The 22,217-nt window shown below is 44.1% G+C and overlaps 1 protein-coding gene across 5 annotated transcripts in view; it reads left to right on the forward strand.

Moving 5' to 3' along the window:
* Nucleotides 1-22,217, forward strand: part of nrxn2b (neurexin 2b) — a gene marked incomplete at both ends in the record, with an annotated part of 555,263 nt that overhangs the window by 446,543 nt on the left and 86,503 nt on the right. For all 5 annotated transcript variants that reach the window (XM_079184308.1, XM_079184309.1, XM_079184310.1 and 2 more), the window contains one exon: nt 7,777-7,958. In XM_079184308.1, the coding sequence (XP_079040434.1) occupies nt 7,777-7,958 (182 nt within the window). The remainder of the gene's footprint in view (nt 1-7,776; nt 7,959-22,217) is intronic.

A 22,217-nucleotide genomic window follows, 5' to 3' on the forward strand; every position in this document is an offset into this window, starting at 1 on the left:
GTCTGTATTCCAGAATGGTCTTTCCCAGCAGATGTAATTGTCCTCTTGAACCTCTTTCCATTGGTACTTACTACATTAATTTACATCTGGAATTCCCACATGACCATCAATGGCTCATAAAAGACCTAGACAGATATTGAGTGACTTTTTGGTCTGATTTATTACATTTTAAAGATTAAACCGTGAGTACATTCACATTGGTGTGTTTTCAGATACATTTAGACATTGTAATGGGTGATACTGTCACTTGAGGACATCCTCAAACTTCACAACTGTAGTTCAAAGGAACATGTTTCATCTCCAGATTTGTGGATATAGTCAAGGGCATGTGAAATATGTATAATCACTCCAATTATTTTTACGAGTATGAGGTCAGTCCAATTACTTTTTTCCAATATAGTCCAGGCCGAGGTGCCGTGTCCCATCTCCAAGCTGGTACTGCAGAAGTGTGCGGACCCAATTACCACTGACGCTCTTATCAGCCTTTTGAGATCAAACTAAATCTAAAAGAGAGAAAGAGTGTGAATTTCATTTAGGTGTGAAATGGACAAGATTTAACCAAATCAGAACAATTGTGATTGTGTCAGGTACAATAGAGATCTCTCTTACTGTCTTAACTGTCTCACACGTATTACCCACAGTCACAAGAACTGTGTAGAAGCTCTGTAGCTAATTAATCTAGATCTGATTAGCATCCTCTCTGCATTCGTTAGCATGTTTATAAAGATATTGTCTTTGACAAATATATGGCTGCGGTCAAATAGTAGAACAATGAAGTCCAGTGTCTTTTCCTTGACCTCGATGGAAACGTCATGAGGTCAGGGAAAGATGTTCACAAGGACTTTCACAAGGAAAAGACAAGTGACGGCAGATGTTAGAGGTGGCCGAATGACGCGTAGCATTAAATGTTGCTGCTCCGTCCACTGTACCCGATGCTAAAGGGGATAAGAAAGTAAGCTTTGAAGCACATTTAGATTTAGAGAATTAGACCAGCTCTTGTCATGGCTGCCCCTTAGATACTTCCTGGTCACTTCCCTCAGTTGGGAACCTTCCTAAGCAAAAAAAAAGACAATTTAACCGCAGCCCATGTATCTACAATAATACCCAACACGTTAACGCAGCACGTGTTGGCCCTAACACGTCTCTTTGGAGACTTTGAGGCTCCACTGATCAAATGTCATCTCTCCTCATGTAACAGGACGGTCCCTCTCATCCTTTTCGAAGCAATCTTGCAGAAAGCATAGATAGAAGAGGAATATTATACAACCACATCAGAGAGGGGATGACTTGCTATTTCCTCTCGAGACGCAGCCAATCTTTGGGATGCCATTTCTACATTTCCTTATACACCTCCACAGAGAAATAGCTATCAGAGCAGGGGCGGCGATGTTGTCGAGGTTGTTAGACTACGAAAAGGCAGCATCTGAGGGTGTGTGTGTGTGCGTGTGTGTGTGGGTGTGTGTGAGCTTTTGCGCCCGCACAAGGGAGGGAGAGAGATGGAAAAGACCCTAACTTGTCGACAAAGTGTGTGGGGTCTTCACCAAGGTCTTGTCAGGGTGTGTGTGGGTGTGTGGGTGTGTGCTTGTGTGCGCGAGCGACTCTGCAACTTCGAAGATCAACAGCTGTCTGGAAACTTTTGCCAAACGTCTCATCTCAGCCCCTTGTTTTCTCCTCGTCTTTTTTTTTTTCTTTCCCCGTCTCCGAAATCTATGTTGTGTCAAAAAAAAGTAGCAAGAGAAGGTTTCATTCTTCTCGTTTAAAAGGAATCAATAGCTCTGTCTCTCCCCTTAACCGCTTCAAAGAATCAGTCTGCACTGATGCAATAATACACACAGGTTGGAGGAACCATCTGTGTGTTATGGAGTTATTGTTTGAGAGCCTGTCTGAGAGTTTAAAATGAGAGGTGTGTATGAATTTGCGTGAGTGCACATTTCTGGTGCGCCTTGAGGCTTATTGCAGCTCAAGAAGTGACTTCCCCGCCATCAGTCCTTCTTTCCTTATGGAAGTTTAATTTCATTGCCGGGCCTGTCTTGCAATTTTCACGCCGCCAGCTCCCGTGAGGCTTTGCGGCTGGCGTGCGACATTGCAACATTGACCGCGGGGCCTTAATGAATAATCGTGGCGTCTGGTTTCTTCGATATGACCTGTTTATCCTGGTGGATAGTAGTGGCCTAGAATCCACTATCCCAAATCAATGGCCCTTTGCAGAGAAAGCATCCCAAACGATAAGCTCAACCCCAAATACCCCCTCACTCCCTCACCCCCACCTCGCCCCCAACACAGAGAAAAAGGGTGAGGGAAAGGGGAAGGGTGTAAAAAAGCCAAATCAATAGGTTTTTCATTACTGCTTTGATTCATGAGTCTTTTCTGATTATTTTCCCTCCAGATCCGTGGACAAAGAATAGTATTGTTTGTTTATTTTTTGTCCGTTCTCCAGACCAAATTACCAGCCGGCCCATGTGAATGGAAATAATAGCGGGGGCGTCCTGCGATGTTTTGATTCATCTCTTTGCATTCTCTCCACCTCCAGCGCCACAGGTGGGATTGATTGGCCAGATCGATGGCGCCAGAGCTAATTGGACAAAAATAATAAATATGTAGACTCTTTTTTTTGGGGGGGGATAGGGGGAGGAGTGGAACACATGAGTTCAACAGAGCGTTTCCCTCATTATTGTTATTCTAGCGAGAGCAGGGAGGCAGATTGCTTGATTAGACCACGGTTGACTGAAGGTCAGAGAAATCCATACGCGGGCAGGTTTTTTGTTTGCTGACAACTCCCAAGGCAGTACTAATTTACTCTTAACTCTTTGAGTTTTCGAAAAAGGTAAACAGTTACTGTTTGGGGAGAACTCAGATGCAGATTCTTCAGTCTGCCGTTTTCTCTGAATCAGTTGTAGACACTCAAATTCCCACATTTTCACAAAACAGGTGTACATGTTCTTACACATACATGCATGTATGCTTATGCGAATATATTCACAGGCACGTACACTTCAACAAGTCCTGATATCTAACAGCAAGATAGGTTGTTTGCTAGTGTTCGCAGAACTCAACTATGACCAAAATAAATCATGAGGTTGTTTTGTAATCTGCTGGCCTTTAGCTAAGGTTTGATCAGTGTCAGAATCCATCAGCTATCGGTCGGACAACGGTCAATAATTCAGAGGTTCTGGTGTGGCCAGTGGATATATAACGGGTATCCAGGCCATGACTTCCTCTTCCACCGTTGTTTACAGTCAGATTAGCAACTTGAGAAGCGAGAATGGAGTTTGAGTTGAGAGACGATGTTTTATCTTTTTAAACTGATATCTGGTCAGCGCTACTCGGACTGCGAACTGAAACCAGAACGCATTCTGTACCAACGTTTTGTTCGTTGCCAACAGATTGGTTGATAGAGATTAAAGGTTTGGTTAACATAGAACTACTTGGATAAAGTTGGATAAAGATCATGGCCGTGGTTGAACAAATCCAACGCTAGTTGTTGCTAGGAGACTTAATATGAGTGTCAAAGTCAAACACTGCAAACCCCAACATTGCCCTGAAGGTTTAGGTTTTCAGCACTTCAACCGCATCTTGCTACTTTGCATTTGCCTCTGAGAGAGGATAGTCTAATCCCTCATGTGACTGCAAGAGGTCAGCATAGGTTAACTTCAGCTTTAAACAAATGAGGACAATATTGCATGTACCAACCAATCAAAGGACAATCCTGGTGTTTTTCTTCAATAGTCGATGCTTTTATTCTCATGACAAACGTGCGGTGTGGTCACCTTTTAGAGAAGTTAAAAGCTCTTTTGACTTCCCTCTTGTTGAATTGTTCAAAGATGCGCTGTACACATAGCATCTTTAAATGTGTAGATGTTCACTTGTTTTTAGAAGAATGTCCTCCAGACGTTTATTCTTGGGCGTGTAAAACACCTTTTCTCCATCTTTTTCGCTCCATCTCACCTCCCTATTAGCATGTGCTACATTGCAGGATTGGGTGGATTTTTGCCTCAACGGGAGCAGCAGGTGTTTGCTGGGAGAAGCGGTGACACATGGATGCGCCCTGTCAGACTACTCATTAGAGGCTCTGCACCTCCTCTGTCTCCTCATTTAGAGAAGAGAAGAGTGCACGCACGCACAAACACACACACACACACACGCACGCACGCGCGGATACAAGTGCACAAAGCAGCAGGTGGCCGCCCTCAGCTGGACAAATCAAAACAGCCAAAGTCAACAGCAGCTCATTGGATGGAGATGTAGGAGTATTTCAGAGGACTCCTAGAGTTTCTTTTCTTTCTTTTTTTCTCAACTTTGGCACTTCTGTGATTGACACTCTCGCCTGTAAATGTGCTGATGATAAAGACAAAGTAAAAAGTGGCATCAGGCGCACAGGAAACTCCAGGGAAGACGAAGCATATGGTAGATGCTGCACATGAGAGGGGTGTTAATTGATGAGAATTAGTTCACAGTTAGTGCACACGTAAGATATGCAGTGATGATGCACGTGCTGCATGTCTGATTCTTGGGACACAAATGAGATGTTGGTGTTTTCGACTGTTTCGATTTCTGGAAGCTTTGGGAGCTTAATTAGAATCTAAAGTACAGTTCCATGGGTTCATTGTACTCTTTGACAATTACATGTAATAATAGTTGGGTACATTAACAGGGGCAGGAATAGGACCTGTTGAACCAATGAATGTTGGAGACAGACCATAGTGACTGACGCATATCACAGGAAAGAATGCTGGTACTGGGAAAGTAATCCCCTCCGGTATTTGATATGTTGTGTCTCGGTAGAACCCCTGCTGGTTTCTTGGCTCCTTCTTCGACACCCAGAACAGAATTAAAGCCTTAACATTACAGGCACGTGAAATGATGTTAAAATTACAACAAAGACGGAGTCACGCTTTGTGACATTGTCTCATATATTTGTGTCGTCTTGCTAGTAAACTATTTAAATGACTGATTCATGTGGTGATGGAATTACACTCTAAAGTAGCATGGGATGGTGTCGATCTATAGCTCCCTCATTTAAACTTTAAACTTCCCTTAGTTTGACTGTAATCTAGTTGAGTTTTTCCACAATATATTGCTAAATTATTACAAATATGAGAACTAAAAAAATGTGTTCCAAGAGACAAATTTAAGAAAGAATGGCCAAATGCAGTAGACGCTGAGATATCCTGAGTTTTAGTTGAGCAGTCCAGTGCTCGTTCGGGTCATCTGGAGTGCGCCCATTCAGAACCTACCAATTATTTTGGATCTTAGTATTGCTGCTTATCAAAAGCATGTGTATGGAAACACGGCTTGCGTGGTAGCAAAAATACTCTCGTGCCTCTTAAACGCTCTCTCTCCTTTGACTAGTGCAATGACATTCTTTAAAATGTACTCGGCTCAATCTTCCATCAGCTATCTCTCTTCTTTCCCCAACACGGCTCCTCTCATCCATCACAACATGGCTCACCTCTCTCCCTGTTTGTCGGCCATTTTACAAATCTTTCCTCCTCTTCCTCAGAGCTGTCTCTTGCCCAGCTTCTGCAAAGCTCCAGTGCTGCACTGTTATTAATAAACACAGGGAAAGAAAACAACAAAACAAAGGAAAATGCCAACTTTCTTCTCCTCTCCACCATCCACAATTTGCACTTTCCCGTCCTCTCCGCTCCCCGTTTCCATACCCTGTTGTCTTTCTTCATCCTCTCTATTTTTCCTCCCTCCTCTGGCACACAACCTCCTTGCCGTGCTGTGATAATTAGTCAGTGCTAAAATAATACAGCCTCGAGAAAAACACGAGCTGAGCAGAGGGCTTAGCTCCGCTGGGAGGGAAGGGGGAAAAGGGGAAAGGGGGGAGGGGTAAGGGGAGAGCCAGAGAGGAGAGAACGAGGGAGAGGGAGGAGAGTTGTGTGTCAGCCCATTTCAAATGGCTACCAGCGGATTGTTAGATAATGAAAGTGTCGGGTAGCTGAGTGACTGACTGAGTGTGTGTGTGTGTGTGTGTGAGCGCAATGAGACGGCATGTGTCCATTATTTATCAGCCAGCCTTCTCCCTGTGTGTGTGTGTGTGTGTGTGTGTGTGTGTGTGTGTGTGTGTGTGTGTGTGTGTGTGTGTGCGGCCCGTTGCCATGCATGTTGCTTGAAGACCTTTTGGCCTTGCAGTCATTCTGACCCGAGCGCACCTAGAGAGAGATTTGTAGGGCACAAAAATGTAATAATCAACTAAAAGTTTCCTTCATTTAGCAAGAGAAAATTGCCTGTTGTAGCGTCTCAAAAGTTAAGATGTTCAACTTTTCTTCGTGTCATGTCATTGTCAATTGAAAATTGTTGGGTTTCGTTTGCTGGAAACTGTCAAGAAGCTGCTTGAAGATGCCACGTTGGTTTTAACCAGCGGGGCACTTGACCAGGGCTCAAAATGTCGAGTGAAAGAAAACTTTAAAGAATCTTGTTCATCTGGAAAAGAAAGTGCTTGAATGATGGCAAGGCAATCAGAAGTGAGGTTAGCAGGAACACTCAGAAAGCAAAATGGCATGTACAGCGAGGCAAACGCATCAGTCAAGAGTGTTATGTAGTCAGGGTGTTTTGGTCCGGAACAAGGGAAAAACTGACACATTGTTGCATTTTAGTTCTGGTCCAGTTCCAGTTCACGCTGACTCCTTACAAACGAAACAAGAGCAAACATGACCTTATATAGACTGACGGGTAACTCGTTGATTGGACAGTTTTGGCATTTGTCATCCTGCATCATCAGGACCCACGCAGGGAAATCTAATTCTGTGACTGACAGAAGTCACTGCAGCAGTTTTAACAGCTTTTGACTCGATTATTGGGTAAAATACATGCGCTGACTTGCGTAGCCTTTGTGTTGATGTGCATACATGGCCTTATATCGGATGATTATAAGATTGCTTCCTGAACAGATTTCAGGACAGGCAGATGGATTTTTTGAGTAGTTAAGCTTCTGAAATCCTGCTAAAATCACATTTTTACCAAACCAAACGGTTAAGGTGTAACAGTCTCTTTATATGCAACTGTGTGTACATTTCAAATGTGTAGCTTCATATAGCTACATATACATGCATTGGTATCTACTCATACAGCCTGTGTTTACATGCATTTATGCTCCAAGGAAGACGTGACAGCCCACAGGGTTGAGAGCAGTTCACTGTGGCTTCATTACGCTATGCTAATCAATGCCAACGCCCGTCACCTCCGGGCTTAGTGGAGTCGAGCCAAATCCTAACTCGTGTGTTTCAAACACAAAATCACTCAGCGCACGAGGCGGGTGGATCTTTTAGGCTGGAACTCAAAAATACTGTTGAGGCAAAGTTCCTTTGACAGCCAGATCTGAGGAATTTCCTTTGTTGATGTCGAGGGCTGCTGGTTATACTGACAGCATAGCCAACACAAAGTTTTGTCGGTTTGCCCTAGTTTGAATGCAACGCAACTGAGGGCGAGCAAAACCGCTGTGGCTCGGAAGAGAGCGAGTGACAGCCAGCCCTGGTGCTGGTTACTAGTGCTGAAGCTACACATGACTACATGATGTGCACCGTCAATAACTCATTTTAACACCCAGAAAGAGTTACTGTCTTTCACATGTATTTAAAATGGAAAATACATATATTTATATGAAAAATGGCAAAATGTCACCGTTGCTGTTCAGCCTTCCACTCCTTTGCAGAAGGCTTTTCTTCTAAGCATGTTCTTCACTTGCGTTTGAGAATACACCATACATCGTTCTGTTGTAACACAATGATAACCCTCTTTCTCCATCCTCTGTGTGCTTTTTTTTTTTTGCAGCTGGGACAACATACATCTTCGGGAGAGGCGGAGCCCTCATCACATACACCTGGCCACCCAATGACCGGCCGAGCACACGGGCAGACCGGCTGGCAGTGGGCTTCAGCACGCAGCTGAAGGAGGCTGTTCTGGTCAGGGTGGAGAGTGCCAAGGGACTGGGAGATTACCTGGAGCTGCACATAGTAAGATACCGCCTTAGGGATGTCGATGGGGGGGGGTTGGAATGACGGTGGAATGTAAAGTGAATGTATCCTAAGCTACATTCAGTCAGATGAATCACTCGGGGGAACCCAGAAAGTAAAAGGGGGACAGGACAGGTGTACAAATTGGGGCGTAGGATGATGCCAAGGACTTGGGGCGATTTAGACCAGTCACTGGAGGACAAGAGAGAGGAGGGAGAGAGTGAGTGAAATAATGAATGGAGGTTGGAGAAGGAGAAAGGAAGGATGTCAGAAAATTGGACAGCACCAAAGGACGGGGAGTTAACCAGAGGCCACAAATAGTAAGAGAGAGGCTGAAGGGGAAAGAAGAGGAAAGGTGCAGAATGAGTCATTGGTGCAGAATGAGTACCGTGAAAGGCACTTTGTTTGCAGCAGTGCTTTGGTTTTTGTACACAATATTACACTGTACCTGGATACTCAAACACAAACTACTGAAATGTTGGTGTTTTGGGCCGGTAAAAGATAGAAGCATCTTATATTCACATTAATATTTATGCTTAATCATGACTCTTCAAGACCCTTTGAGTTTATAGGTTGGAGTTGGACTGAATTTGTGGGGCTTGAAGGCTAATTGTAGTTTGGTTTCTGGTAGTTTTGATCTTAATTTAAATCAATATATACCTAGAATTAACTTAGTAAATACACTTTGATGGGAATGATATTCAAAACTATGATAATAATTTAAAAAATATAGATAAATACTAATGTGCTCTCAAATTATGCATTTATAATGACTTACAATTTCAGGTTTAATTGAAGTTTGGTTCACTCGTCCTCCTTGATTCATCAAAGGGTGTCGTTAAATCTTCTCTTGGATTTAATTGTCCTCAAAAATATCATTTCTTTCTTTGGTGTGTGTAACTTCCAGGGGTCACCGAGAGGAATCTGTGTGTGCAGAGTCCAGAAAGCACTAATCACCCACATCACTTCTTTTTACCTTCTGTCAGACTAGTTATTGGCCTCATCTCTGCTTTTATTGCTTTCATGTGTTAGGCTTAAAAGGTCAATTAAGACCCCCTCTAATGATAACTTTAAATATCAATTAAGGGACAGCAGGCATTTAAAAATGCATTAACACTGGCTCTAATTGTCTCGTGCCTGCGCTTATTCTTCCCAATAATACAGTCAAAGCTCAGTTAATTACCAACCAAGACCACACCTGGTGACTCTGATCCACTCATCATCTTGTCCGCATCACACAGTTAAACATTGTGTGCCGTCAGATTCATAACTCCACTGTTTCACTGTACCAGCTGGTGGCGAAAATGTTGCAATGTCCTGCAGTCCCTATACACTCTCTTAAAGAACGCACTGATAGGTAACAATCAGTGTTATCCACACTTATCTACTCTCAGCTATCTGCGCAAGTGTGTGCGCGCGCGTGTGTGTGTGCGTATGTGTGTGTGTGTGTGTGTGTGTGTGTGTGTGTGTGTGTGTGTGTGTGTGTGCCACTCCAACATCGCGGTGACCCCAATTTGTTTGGGCCTGCCATGCCTGGAAGCAACAGGACCATTGTTGACCCCGGGTCACTTCTCATCCAGTGATCAGTAAGCTGAGAGGAACAGAGGAAGGGATGATAGGAAAGAGGTATAGGTGAAATAGTGTGTGTGTGTGTGTGTGGGGGGGGCGTGTGGGGGGGGGGGGGGGTGGATCGACAAAGTAGTAGGTCAAGGCCAATTTGAATGCTCTCAACATCAGTGATGATGAATAATGATAATAACAGGAGGGATGAAAGATTACAGTTGTTAATTCAGCGGACACAACAAATGATGCTTGGGGTTGAAGTGGGGATGTAGCAGAGTTCAACTGCAGCAACTTTAAAGGGTCATTTCCTGTGATTTGTAGCACTATTTCTGTTGGTTTTCAATACTGGGTTGTTTGGAGAGAGTCACATATGACTCAACCAACAGTCCATATAAATAGTATATGACAGAATAACGAAAGCTCAAATGTGACATCATTCACCTCTAGTGTTAAGTCTCTCTAAGTTTGCCCAGGTTTTCATCAGCCATTCAAATAATGACATAACAATGTCATTGAATGGGATTGTAAATGCGGTAATTACAACTTATCGTTCCAGAAACCCTTTCTTAATTACTGAAAGTAATCCACAGACCTCTCTGTGACTGGATCTACTTTCAACCGAAATAAATAGTCCCCGTTAAAACTGTTGACGGTGTGTTCTGTGGATTGTCCTGAATAACGAGAGGCTGTTTCTGTGATTAGGTGTTTTTGTTGAATTTGAAATGTCATTTCAATGCTTTGTGAGCACCACAACAAAACTCCAGTTGCCTCCATTGTATTGGGTGGGGGCAGAAACTATCCACATGACTTTTCTGTAATTTGGGTGAACTGATTCTTTAACTTAGAATCAACTTTATTAGAGTATTAGATGAGTTGGTGTATTAGTTCTTTATTCTAACCTGAATGAGTGGCTCCTCACTGTTTATCTCTGCCCGTCCCTCACCTGCTTGCTCTTCTCTCGACTGCATATTCTCCATCTAACTTCTGTGTCTTTCATTTGCTCCCTCATTCCCCCACGTCTGTCTCGCTCATTCTCTTTCTCTCCCTCTCGCGCACACATCGCTGCCTCCGACACACCTGCCCTGCTCCTCTGCTCCCTTTGCAATTACATTTCATTTGCCGCCGCTGCTCCCGAGTCGCTCGCCTAAATGACTCTGTTCAGCCCGTGGTGGGTGTTTGGGTCCCGTTAATTATGCCCGTCTCTCTTTGAGGGGAGAAGTACAGGCAAATTAGAACTGAGAACCTAGGAGCTACGGCCCTGTGTCATCCCACCTGATGGGGGCCCTCACAGACCCAATCAAAGTACAAAATAGCTTCGCGTTAAAGCAGTGATGGTGGCCCTTAGGTCCAATATCTGGGGCCTTATTCATTAGCTTTGGCATTTCATTCGTCATTCTAGGTTCGCTTGTTTTGTGGTGGTACGTGTTTTGTTTCAATTTCCTGGCCCTCTGCATTTTGAGAACAGACATCCACCAATGACGCAGTTGATTAGTGTTAATGTTAAAGTTAATGGCCTTTCTTAGCCAAGTCGGTGGCCCAAAGACTGATCACCACCGTTAACTGTCGTGACAGTCTCTGTCTGTCTAACTAGAAATACTGGCACTGGTGAGCACGGCTGATAATAACACGGCACCAGGATGTGATAGAGCGTGATTCCTTATCTCTCACGAACCACCCGTATCTTTATATACCCGTCTGCCCTTACATGCCCTCCACCTCTTTCATGTCCCCCTATTTCTGTCCATTTACCTGACAGAAATCACTCACTACATCTTCTTGACATGCTGTCATCAGGCCCCGGGGTAGGAGATGTAAAATCAAGGTTATGGGATGCTTAATACTGCGTGTGCTGACTGTGGCTGCTTTAATAAGGACATGGCGTATCCTCACAAGGCCTCGTTTCTTTGCACTTCCCTAATTATTTACTGTGGGTGTGTCAGAAAGTGCTCCAAACTTTCTAGTTGACATTTTGAGAGTTGTAGATGAAAAAGCTCTGCGATTCATTATCTGGAAAATGCCATGGGAATGAGTCATCGCCGAGCAGACCAAACATGACCGCGCATACTGCTGTTGCAGTGCAGTATTACCCATATGTCTGTAAAGATTCTCTGTCATTCACGTCAGGGAACACCAAGCAGTAATTTACTAAAAAACAGCTGGGTCTGCTGTCTGGTCTTAAAGAACCTTTGCTGTTCATCCAGCAGACTTCATCGGTTCTACTGACTGGTGGGGAGTTCCTCTGTATTTAATCACCCACAGAAGTTAAATACCTTAGAACTCCCCAAGAGTCGGTAGAGCTAATTAAGTCTCTTGAATGAATGGTGAGACATTTCAAGAATACTCGACAGAGTCCAGTCGTCTTTTCGTTCTGCGCAGATGAAAATGCAGGTAGCTCAAGTTGTAACAACTAGTTTGGGGTTTGAATTTGCAACTGGCAGTCACGGTTGTGCTCTTTTTGCCTCAAACTGCTACTAGACTCTCCAGCCATTACAGCATATTGCTGCTAATCCAACCTATTTTTATTCCTAACAAAGTGCTGTTATTGCATTTACTTTGTGGCACTCAGAAAGACTGTCCTAAGTCCTCTTATTTAGCAATTCCCGGTCTTTCAACCATACCTAGGCCTTCATCAGCAAATTGAACTTGTTAAGGTGTAATCAACAGAGTACATGACCTTGGTCAAGGAAGTTGCAGAGATCGTAATCCCCATCTCTAGGTCCCCATCCAGGTTGGTCTCTGGTTTTGGACGGGAATGGTCTTCTTGATCTTTCCTAACCACGTACACTTTATCCAATACTTAACTTCTTACCAGTTGATGCTGTAAAAAGTGTCCTAATACTGTGGTTTGTATAACATCTTACGAAAAGTATTCATTCTTCATGTCTTCTCCTACGAATGTACAGCAATATGAGCGATCATTGCGTCTGCGCAAAAGCCCTGTGGTGCAAAACCTGTTTAGGCAACAAAACTCTTTGGTTAGGTTCAGGACAGGATTACGGTTTGGTTAGAGCAGTCATTTTGTTAGATAACTTGCATATGTGGCGTTAGTTAAATACATAAGTTACGTAACAAAAGTAAGGTCAAGTCAACGATTTCTGCTTTCCGGCATTCAAATCCTGTGTTTGTTTGACCCAACCGTCCATCCAGACCTCCTCCCTACGTAGACTTAGTCGCTATCTACGTCAACTGGCTCACTATTGCGTCGGTTATGTACAAATTGCAGCGTATTCATTTTCTTAGGTGTAAGTACAAACAATGAAGGAGAACTACTTGAAACGGTTTTGGGCATGACCGAGATCCAATATACTTTGGTCAAGCGATGACACCAAAGAAGGCCGCAGGACTTGTTTGAAAGTTCTGGGAAGTAGTTAGGATAGTTATTCTCGAGAACATTGACGATACCCATTTGGTTTTACCACTCACAATATGAATTACATAGGAACATATATAACTTGTATTACTAGTATTATTATCAGTGAGAATTTCAGTTTTTATTCCCAGTTAGTCAACAGGATGTCCCCCCAGTCCCCTCGATGCCTTTTGACAGGATGTCAGATCAACAGAAGTAAAAAATGGTCATTTGGGAGGGTAGGACATCATTTTTGCCAATCTTGATGACATTTCCGCCATCGGGCCTGGGGTGTGGGACTCGGGGAATGAAGGGTAGAGACAGATAGAGAAGTGGGCTGATAGCTAAATCTCCCATCTGTGGCTGCTGGGAAAAGCTGATGTCCTTGCAAGACCTTGGAGGCCAAAATAAACAGGCCATCATTTATATTAAAAAAGCCCAAAGCACTTCTTCTTTTCTTTTCTGACACATCACCAAGCTACTGTGATTATCATGAATAAGAAATTCAATCATAGCAAATGCTGATTTCAAGTGATGACTTCCTTCACTTTATGGCACTTGATTCACACATGTGCTGATATTCTCCAAGAAGTTGTTAGGTCAGCCGAGTGGAAATCTCTTGCTACACTAAAACCTGGGTCCAGGTGTAAGAATTGAAACTTGCTGATCATGTGCAGCTGGTTGACTGCCTATAGATCTATGTTAGCAGCCGTTATAAGAACAGGTGAGCTTTTAGTCGATACACCAGTCGGTTCAAGTGTTGCCGTAAGAATACAGAGTGCTCCTGCCTTAGCCATACTGAGTGTGAAAGCTGCAGTGGTATGGCGTTCCGTTTCCCCGCTGTCATACATCAGTGCAAACAAAAGTACATTTAGTTTTATGCTGACTTGATAGTCTGGGGTTGTCCATTTCTTTCCTGTACTCAAAAAACTATGCATCCCCCCCCACCCCACTGTCATAAACAAAGGCACTGAGGTAAACATCTGGGATTTAGCTTCCCTTCGTCCAAAAGTGATTACTACAATATGGAGGAAATGAATTGTCTAGAGGGCCCTCACAAAACTTCACAACTAATCTTCAGCTTTGCGACTCATCAGGTATTAATAGAAATTAGCATGCAGGTTCTTAAAATCTGAGCGATTCCTCGCTGTTCAAATGTACGCGACTATGCAGATATGTAGCTATAAAGGCACAAAGCAGAGCAGCAAATTGGGGTTGTTAGTTATGCTCAGAGAGATGAGTCGTTAATGAAGAAAGGAGCAAATATCAGAGCCATTCCCTTCATGAGCTACTCGTAAAGTTTCTAAATGGCCCGACAGATGGCTGAATAAAGGCGTAGCAGCTTAGCCTTTCAGACTAGGACTCGCACTTCCTCTTTTTGTAGAGCATTTCTTTCCAGGTGTCTGTTTCTATTTATTGCTGTTCTTACAGGCACCGCTCACATTTGACAGTCATTACATTTACAGCTGGCAAGTTGTCGCATTAAGTGCTCTGTGGGAAGCGTCTCATCTGCAGTTATGGGCCGGTGCATTGTGCGCAGCGGGCCTCCCAGAGCACCTCCATCACTGGCTGTCCGGTCCCGGCTCATAGCATTAAATAAGGACCGCCTCTGATTACCCGCTCGGGAGCCATCCCTTCACCACAAGCCTCTAGTTTGAGCCGAGGGGGAGAGAGGGAGTGGTGAGTTAGCAAAAGGGACATGGCTATATTATTCCTCTTGACCCCACCCTTACCCCTTCTCCCTGCATGTGACAAATGCTGATTGTGAGGGAAATCGAGAGCGAGACGCTTTCTGCACACAGGCGTTTTGCGGTCAGATCCCCACAGTCGAGATGTGAAGCGCAGCATCTGACTTCATTAGCCTCACAGGGATTTCTTTTCCTCTCAGCGCCCGGCTAATGAGAGGATCCTCTTCTTTTTTTTTTTACCCTAATATATATATATATATTTTTATTTCCTGACGGCCACAGGTTATCTGTCAAGGGGTTCGAGCCAGCGAACTTGTTTGATTATGGGTTGAAAAATGCGATCTGAGATGCGACGAAGAAGATGAGGGGCGGAAGAGCAGGGCGGATGGAGAGTTTTGTGAGAGTGCATTGGGGAAGCGAGAGATCCTGGCGTCAGATAAAGGCAGATGGTGATGCGGATAAAACTGTCAGAGAGAGGCAGAGGCTTTTATCCTCTACAGCCTGCCCCCGGTAACACACACACACACACATACGGTACGCCTTTCACACACATACGGTACGCCTTTACTCCTAACTAGCTGTCAGTCGCACACAGAGTCATGCGCTGCTCTCATGTTCCAGCGAACTGCCAGAGTTGCACACAGACACATTTGCAAGGACACCTTCACATTTACTTCCAAGACATGTATGATTACCCCTAGTACACTTTAATACATGCAGACAATTTACAAGGGCAGCCCCACCCATTTAGATTTAGTTATTTTCTTATTTATATCTCCACAAACACACACACACACACACACACTCCTTTTCTTAAATGGGTGTCACTTCTCCCGCCTCCCCTCCTTCGTCTTGTCAGAGGGGTAGAAGCAAAACATGTAGGGAGGGACAGAGGGACAGAGCGTGGCGAACGATTGAGGGAGAAAGGGAAGCACGGCTTTGATGAATGCAGCTGCCTCGCAAAAGGGGAGTGTGGGCCGCCGTCAGTAATGAGATCGGGTCCTGGTGGGTTTGGCGGGGCCTCTCTCCTCAGCCGGCAGGAGCCTGACAGCGTATCGATTAATCCCTCCCTTTTGCATTGCTAATTAATTGTCCCGGCGGGTGGAGGTTTCATCATGGGCGGCTAACTTTGGATGGGCGAGGGGGATCAGGAGCTAGACCTGCCTATAAATCCCGCCTCCTTCGAGCGGATTGGTGGCCTTCTTTCGTGTCTAACCATTCATAACCGGAATCCATCTATTTGACCGGTGATGCTTGTAGAGGGCGGTTTAATTGCCTCCTGAGAGGCCTCACTCAGAACACGTCGGTCTCTTTGGATGACCGCTCTAAAGCAGGGCCTCTGCTGGTACCTGTTGGGTCAGCTGTCTTGATTTTTAGATTGCAGGGCACTTCTTGAATCCGAGAAGTAACTCCCTCTCGCACAGCTTCACTTCCCTTCACTGTGTGGCTTTGTTCATTTGTCAGATCAAAATCCAAATGGTCTAGTAATGGGTCATTTCTTTTGTCAGTCGCTGAAGAATTGAAAGGGTACTTCTACAATAAGTTACTTACTGTCTGAAAATCCTGCTGCCATGGCACCATGAATATTTGCAACCGCTATCTGCCCATAACGTTTTGCAGCTGAGTGCAATATGCCTTTTTTGTCTCACAGAGAGACACATACCTGGGATTTAATATGTCATGATCACTGGGAAGTCTGGGCGTGACCCCCCTTATAAATACACTTCAGTGACCACCAACTCTCTGGAGTCTGATCATTTCTCTGTAACTGTATGTGGCTATGATCGCTGATCTTTGTGAATTGGAATTTGCATAGAAAGTGGCTGATTTAATGCCAAATATATGCACGTTACCTAATTTAGATACAGGCAAATTGCTAAGGAGCGACGAGATGCTATTTGCTTGGCAGCTCAGTTTTGGGTGCTTTTCACCCTTTGCTTTGAGTCTTTTGTCATATTTTTGCGGGTTTAGCAGAGTAAAATGCACTAAATGTAGCAGTTGAAAAGCTTTGCTTTTGAACATTTGTTGTCTTTGCTTTGTCTTTGAAACTAACTCATGACAAGTCAATAGAAAACCTAATAATTTTGATGAAAAGGTGGCCACTTTACTCCCTATTGGTCACTGTACTGGCAGCTCACATTGTCTATGTATCCTGTGAGAGCAGAGTGGTGGATGAGCTTCCCGGATCAATAAGCCATTAGGGTCCAAGAGAGCAGGCCTGTCTATGGTTCCAGTCCCGGCTTTAACAATCACCTGGACTACCCTGATCCTATTCCTCCTCATCATCGCCTGCCGTCTCCTCCCCTCCGCTCTTCCACCCTCTGTACAACAGCACATCGTGATGAATGCCAAGCGATCTAATACGAGGCGTGCGTTTCATTTTCATAAGCTTTCCGCACAAATCATGTCATCAGCATTGTGATGCATCGCTCCGACGCCGTCGCCTTCACCGCTCGCAACGTCTTATTTAAGATTTACTGTGCGGCGCTTCGTGTCCCTTGTGTGGGTTTTTTTAATCTTGGAGATCAGGATTTAACTCGGTGAACCTGTGTTCACAATAAAACTGTGTTAATCAGATTGAAACCGTAAGAAAAAAACGAGTGCATACATTGCTTGTCCTCAACGGTCCCCAGTGTTCAAAATCAGGAGAGAATAGTTGACCGGAATGGGCAGAAAGAAGGAGCGAGGGAGGGAAGGGCAGAGAGAAGTGAAGAGCATGTACAAATATAGAGAGGAAAAAAAGAGTCTACTTTGTCTTTAGTGAGGAGCCTCGAGGAGGGGAACACTGTGAGGTCCTCTCCAAATGTCACCGCTGCACATCACATTAGCTGCCTCTGGATGCACTTCACCCCCCCCCCGCCCGCTGCAGAGAGCATCGGGCCGGCGCCGACAGGACGACTCATGTATTGAACGCAACTCCAAATTCATCCGGTATTACTCATTAGACGCATCACGCTTTCATTTGCATTCTGATTCATCCACACCTACTATTGCTGGCGCTTATTATCGATTCACTGTGACTAATAGTCATTTTCTGTTTGAACGCGCAGGTGTCTGCACTATTCTGAACGGTCTCATTAAAAGTATAATCTCCCATGATTAACTCGTAGCGCTGACACATGCGTGGATTTCAGGGCGGACACGTCATTTACAAACAAACAGCGATTTCCGACAGTGCTTGTATGCAAACCCCCAATTTTCCGATTTATCACTTTCCCTCAGCTTCTGGCTGTGTGTTATAATTGGAGTGTCTTTAATAAAAGCTGCCTGTCAGCATTTCATCTGATACTTTTTGGACTTTGGCTGCCCCCTAATGTGTTCTCCTCCCTTTGATTCATCACCAGATCCATAGTCTATCATCGCTCTTTCTGTGAAAGTTTGCCGATTGACTTTCTGTACTGTTTTAATATAGCGTATGTCTTCTATTGGTTGTGAAAGCACTGAGTCCATGCCCCCCTTTAATTCATCAATAGACCACCAAATGAGCATCCTACATCCCCTTTGGCCCACTTCTCTGGAGAGGAACAAATAATAATCTTATGTTATCACCCAAACACTGAGTGAAAATGTTGATTTTCCTCATAGCGACAGTGTCCACACAGAATCCTGCTTTGAGCTCTTTCCCACCTCCTATCTTAAAATGGCGGTCAGATTAAAGCCCTTGCTCTTATCTCAGCGTACTTGCTGACTACCTTGGGGAGTGTGTTTCTACCTAGACCACAAAGGAGAGACTGGAAGTGGAGCGGGAAAGAACGATAAGTAGAAAGAGAAACTAGCTCTGTTGCTTTTTTTCAGAGAGAGAAATATGAACTACAAGAGAATGTCTCTGAGGCCGAGAGGGGGAAAAATGTTTACATCTGCTCATCCATGCAGAGCGCTCATGACTGTGTTCCCCAGCCCTCGGTGATGTACTCAAGGCAGCAATGATGAATGCATCCTCTCTCAGTCACCACTCTTAACTTTGCGAGTCCATCAACAATTGTGCTGTTGGCAGACCAGGAGGAAAACACACTTCATTATTCAGTGCTTTTGTTGTTGTGGAAATGAACGCCATTAGGAATGAATTGGAGTGGAGCCGTGAGCGTAAATGCGGTCAAAACTGAGGGAAGATCTTAAAAAAGCAACCGGTATTGAGCAAAGATAAGAACACTGTTTTTTAAAGCGTCTAACTTTTGAGGAATAAAAGAGCTCTTAATAAACGTCAGAGCGGATGTTCAGCGGTGAGTTCAATTCCACACAACGTCCCTTTGGGGAAGAAAAGGAGGCAATCAGCGGGTGCCAGGAGCATGGCGGTGACGGCGCCATGATGCTTTTCCATTCAGTCCATTTACCTTCAGTACAGACTTTGTTACATCTCCAGATTTCTCCGCTGTTAAAATCAGTGTACAACAAATGCTGTTACATGCGCCGTAACTCGAGCAGCTGGGCTGCTGCCAATGAATTTTTGTCGCTCGGAGGAGGAAAAAAGGCGGCTGAAGAGCGATGATGAGGGGGATGGCAGTGGAGGGGCCGAAGGAGATTGAAAACAACTGAACAAATGACACAACTCTAGTTTATTGCAATTGATGTCATTTTTTTAAAAGTTGTTGCCATCATTTCTAACGGTTAAAATAACAGTGTAGTGATTACTGTAGTTGCTGTGATCCGGGAACACGGATGACATCGACACACAGCAGAGAAACATGAAGCAATCAGACAGTCAGACAGGTTGGATTCTAGCCAGTTACTTTAGACACAACCACAATGTCAGTAGGGATGTTACATTCATGTCATGTGGGAGTCATCGGTTTTAGGCTGCATTAACATGGGATCAGTCAAAATAACACATGCGTGAGATAAAGGTTGCTATGGTGATGGAATACATTCTATCAAATAAAATGTTGTGTCTACTTCTTTGTAATTTATCATCGTAATATTTGTAGCTATAAAATGCAGCTTTCTGCTAATAATTGATTGGAAATGTAAACAACTGTCTCCTTTGTGAAGGAACTACTTAATATCTGGTGATAAATTCTGTCGCAGCAGACGGAAAATTGGAAATATTTTATCTTTGGAAGGCAATGCCGTCGGGTTAGGTAGTCGGTATTCTCTGCCGGCTTCATCACATTTCTTCGCCCACTGAAATAAAATCAGGTTTGCTGCTGTCGTCTGCCTGAGTCCATGTGAAGCAGCACCACTTCACTTTCCTTTTTGTAAACAGTGCTCAAGTCAACATTCAGGTTCTAATTATAACTTGGGAACTCAAGAGTGTCTCTGAAAGCTCTGATATGTCTGGCCTGGTGCTGAATTACAAGGAAGTGTGGTAAAAAAAAACAACGCAAACCAACATGAAAAGGTGATTCAAAGGTATTTCCCCTCAATTTGAATGGATTTGGTACCATAGTGTCAGTATTGTTAACCCTCAATCAACCAATCATACAGCTGCTTGGAATTGTCCGATTGTGTGAAAGCTTGTAAGTCATTAACGTTGGGGTCTTTCTCATCGCCACCAGCCATCCCATATGATGTGAAAGCAGCTAGAACCCCCAAGACAACTGTGTGTAACTGCTAAATCAGAAATATGCTCTACAAACAGAGTGGACCGTTTGGGTCATTTCGTTGTTTTCTTTTGTTTTCTCTTCTAAATTAATTTGGAAAACCCTGCTGTGTCTGTTTCAAACCTGTGTGGTCGTCTGACCGCTCATGATACCTCATTGGACCTACTTTTTGGATTTTGTTGTCTCAACAATTAATTTGGTGATTCCAATGTCATTTCTGCTCGTGGTAATAATGGCCAAGAAAAAAAAGCCACTGCAATGGAATATTCCTTTTTGAGTAACGAAGAAAATGTCTTCTTATCTCTCACTTTTAGCCACTTCCCTTTTTCAATTTCTTCTTCTTTATGGGTCAAGGAGTAGCTTCCACGGTATTGCATTCCCTGATATGAGAGACTGAGGTCTTAGCTCACTGAGCAGCCACAGACGTGTACGGTCCCGTCCTCAGTCCCCGAGAGATGAAATCCTGTTGACAGACCGCCGATAACCGATGCATGTTGGGCCCCCAGGGTCTGTGCAAACCTGACGCAGAGACCATCCTGTGGATGTTCACTGCTGAATCTTTCATGCGCTATCACCCGCCCGATAAGGTCCAAATAGGATTCGCTCGCCGCGGCTCCTGTTTTGCTTTGGTAAATCTGCTGTAAAGACCGTTTCTGGTCGGATTTGGAGTGAAGGCGGTGATGCAGTTGGAGAGGTGCGGACGGAGAGAAGATAGAAAAGAGAGAAAGTGGCAAGAGTGGATTATGTTGTAAATATAAATAGATATATGTCCTTTGCGCATAAGGATTCCCCCATTTTGATCCCTCCTCTTTGGCTTTTGACTAATGCAAGCCACGTTTATGCTCTCAAAAACCATTCAATGTTGAAGCACTACATCATTTAAATATCCGTCATTGTGACAACATAAATATACACGTTTTTTTGCAGCAGCTTCAGGCTTTCTTCTCTTACTCGATCTCCCTTTCCCTCCTTTTCAACAACAGTCTGTGTGCCTGCCAGTATACATATGCATCCATCGTATCCTCTTTTATGTCTCCATTAGTGTAAGATTTGGCTCTGAATTTGATCAGAGATGGAAAGGGAAGGGTGCGAAAGAAAGTCGTCAAAAATGGTATCGCTCTCGCTCACTCACTCTGATTCATTTTGGTTGCTGTTCGGCGTCTCACTCTTTCTCCCGGGACGGGGTCAGTCGGAGGGAAACACACAAGCAGCCAGAACTGCAAACGGCTTCAGCAAGCAGAACAAAAAAAAGACTTTTGTCTCCTTAAGCTTGCATTCGCTGTGTGAGCTGTGAATCGAGACCTGAGGAGGGAGCACATCGTTTCTTTTGTGACACGTTTATGTTATGTGAAAGAAAGAAAGAAAGTCCCAAACAAAAAACTGTGTCAGACCGGGAATATTCAGAGAAGTCAACAATCAAGCCCGACATTGATTCTCACTGAGCAACACTGTCTCACTCCATCCCTCGCTGATATTGAAGGGGGAAGTAAAAGCCACAAGGGAGGAACCTCTCATAAGTGATTGAAGGATTGGTGCCGTCGTATTATTCCTGCACAATTTAGGAGGAGAAGGAAGTTCATCATTCATTCATTGGGTGCTGCTGCTGGGAATTGGATGTACCGCCGTCTCTTGGATTCATCTGGTTGGGGTTCGGAACAATCAGATGCAACGATTAGCAACAGCCCTGAGTCATTTAGCTTGTTAGCACGCATGCCTAGTCTGGCAAGTTTCACTCTCTCTGTCCTTCATGGAGGAACTCTTGAGTGCATTAATAGCTGCTCTGCTGGAGGAAAGAAACTTTATAGTTTTCTGGTGAAAGAAAAGGCAATGGTATTCCCCTGCAAGTAAAGAAGTGTATACTTCATCAGGCAGCCAGGAGCTGACTGACTAAGACATCCTGAAATGTGTTTTCAGCTCCTTTTTAAAAAAACATGTATTTGACAAAAACAATTGATAGCTTCAGCTAGCAGGTTATGGTCGTTCTTGTTTGTTCCCCAATTTCCTAACGCTTTGTCTCTCTTAACTCTTTTAATAAATCTCAGTATTCCCCTTTAACTCCCTCTTCGCTGAGTCAGTGCTTGTGCCAGGCTTCAGAATGATATGCTGAATAAGTACCCTTTTA

This window comes from Pholis gunnellus (genome assembly GCF_910591455.1).
Source record: "Pholis gunnellus genome assembly, chromosome: 23".
NCBI lineage: Eukaryota > Metazoa > Chordata > Actinopteri > Perciformes > Pholidae > Pholis > Pholis gunnellus.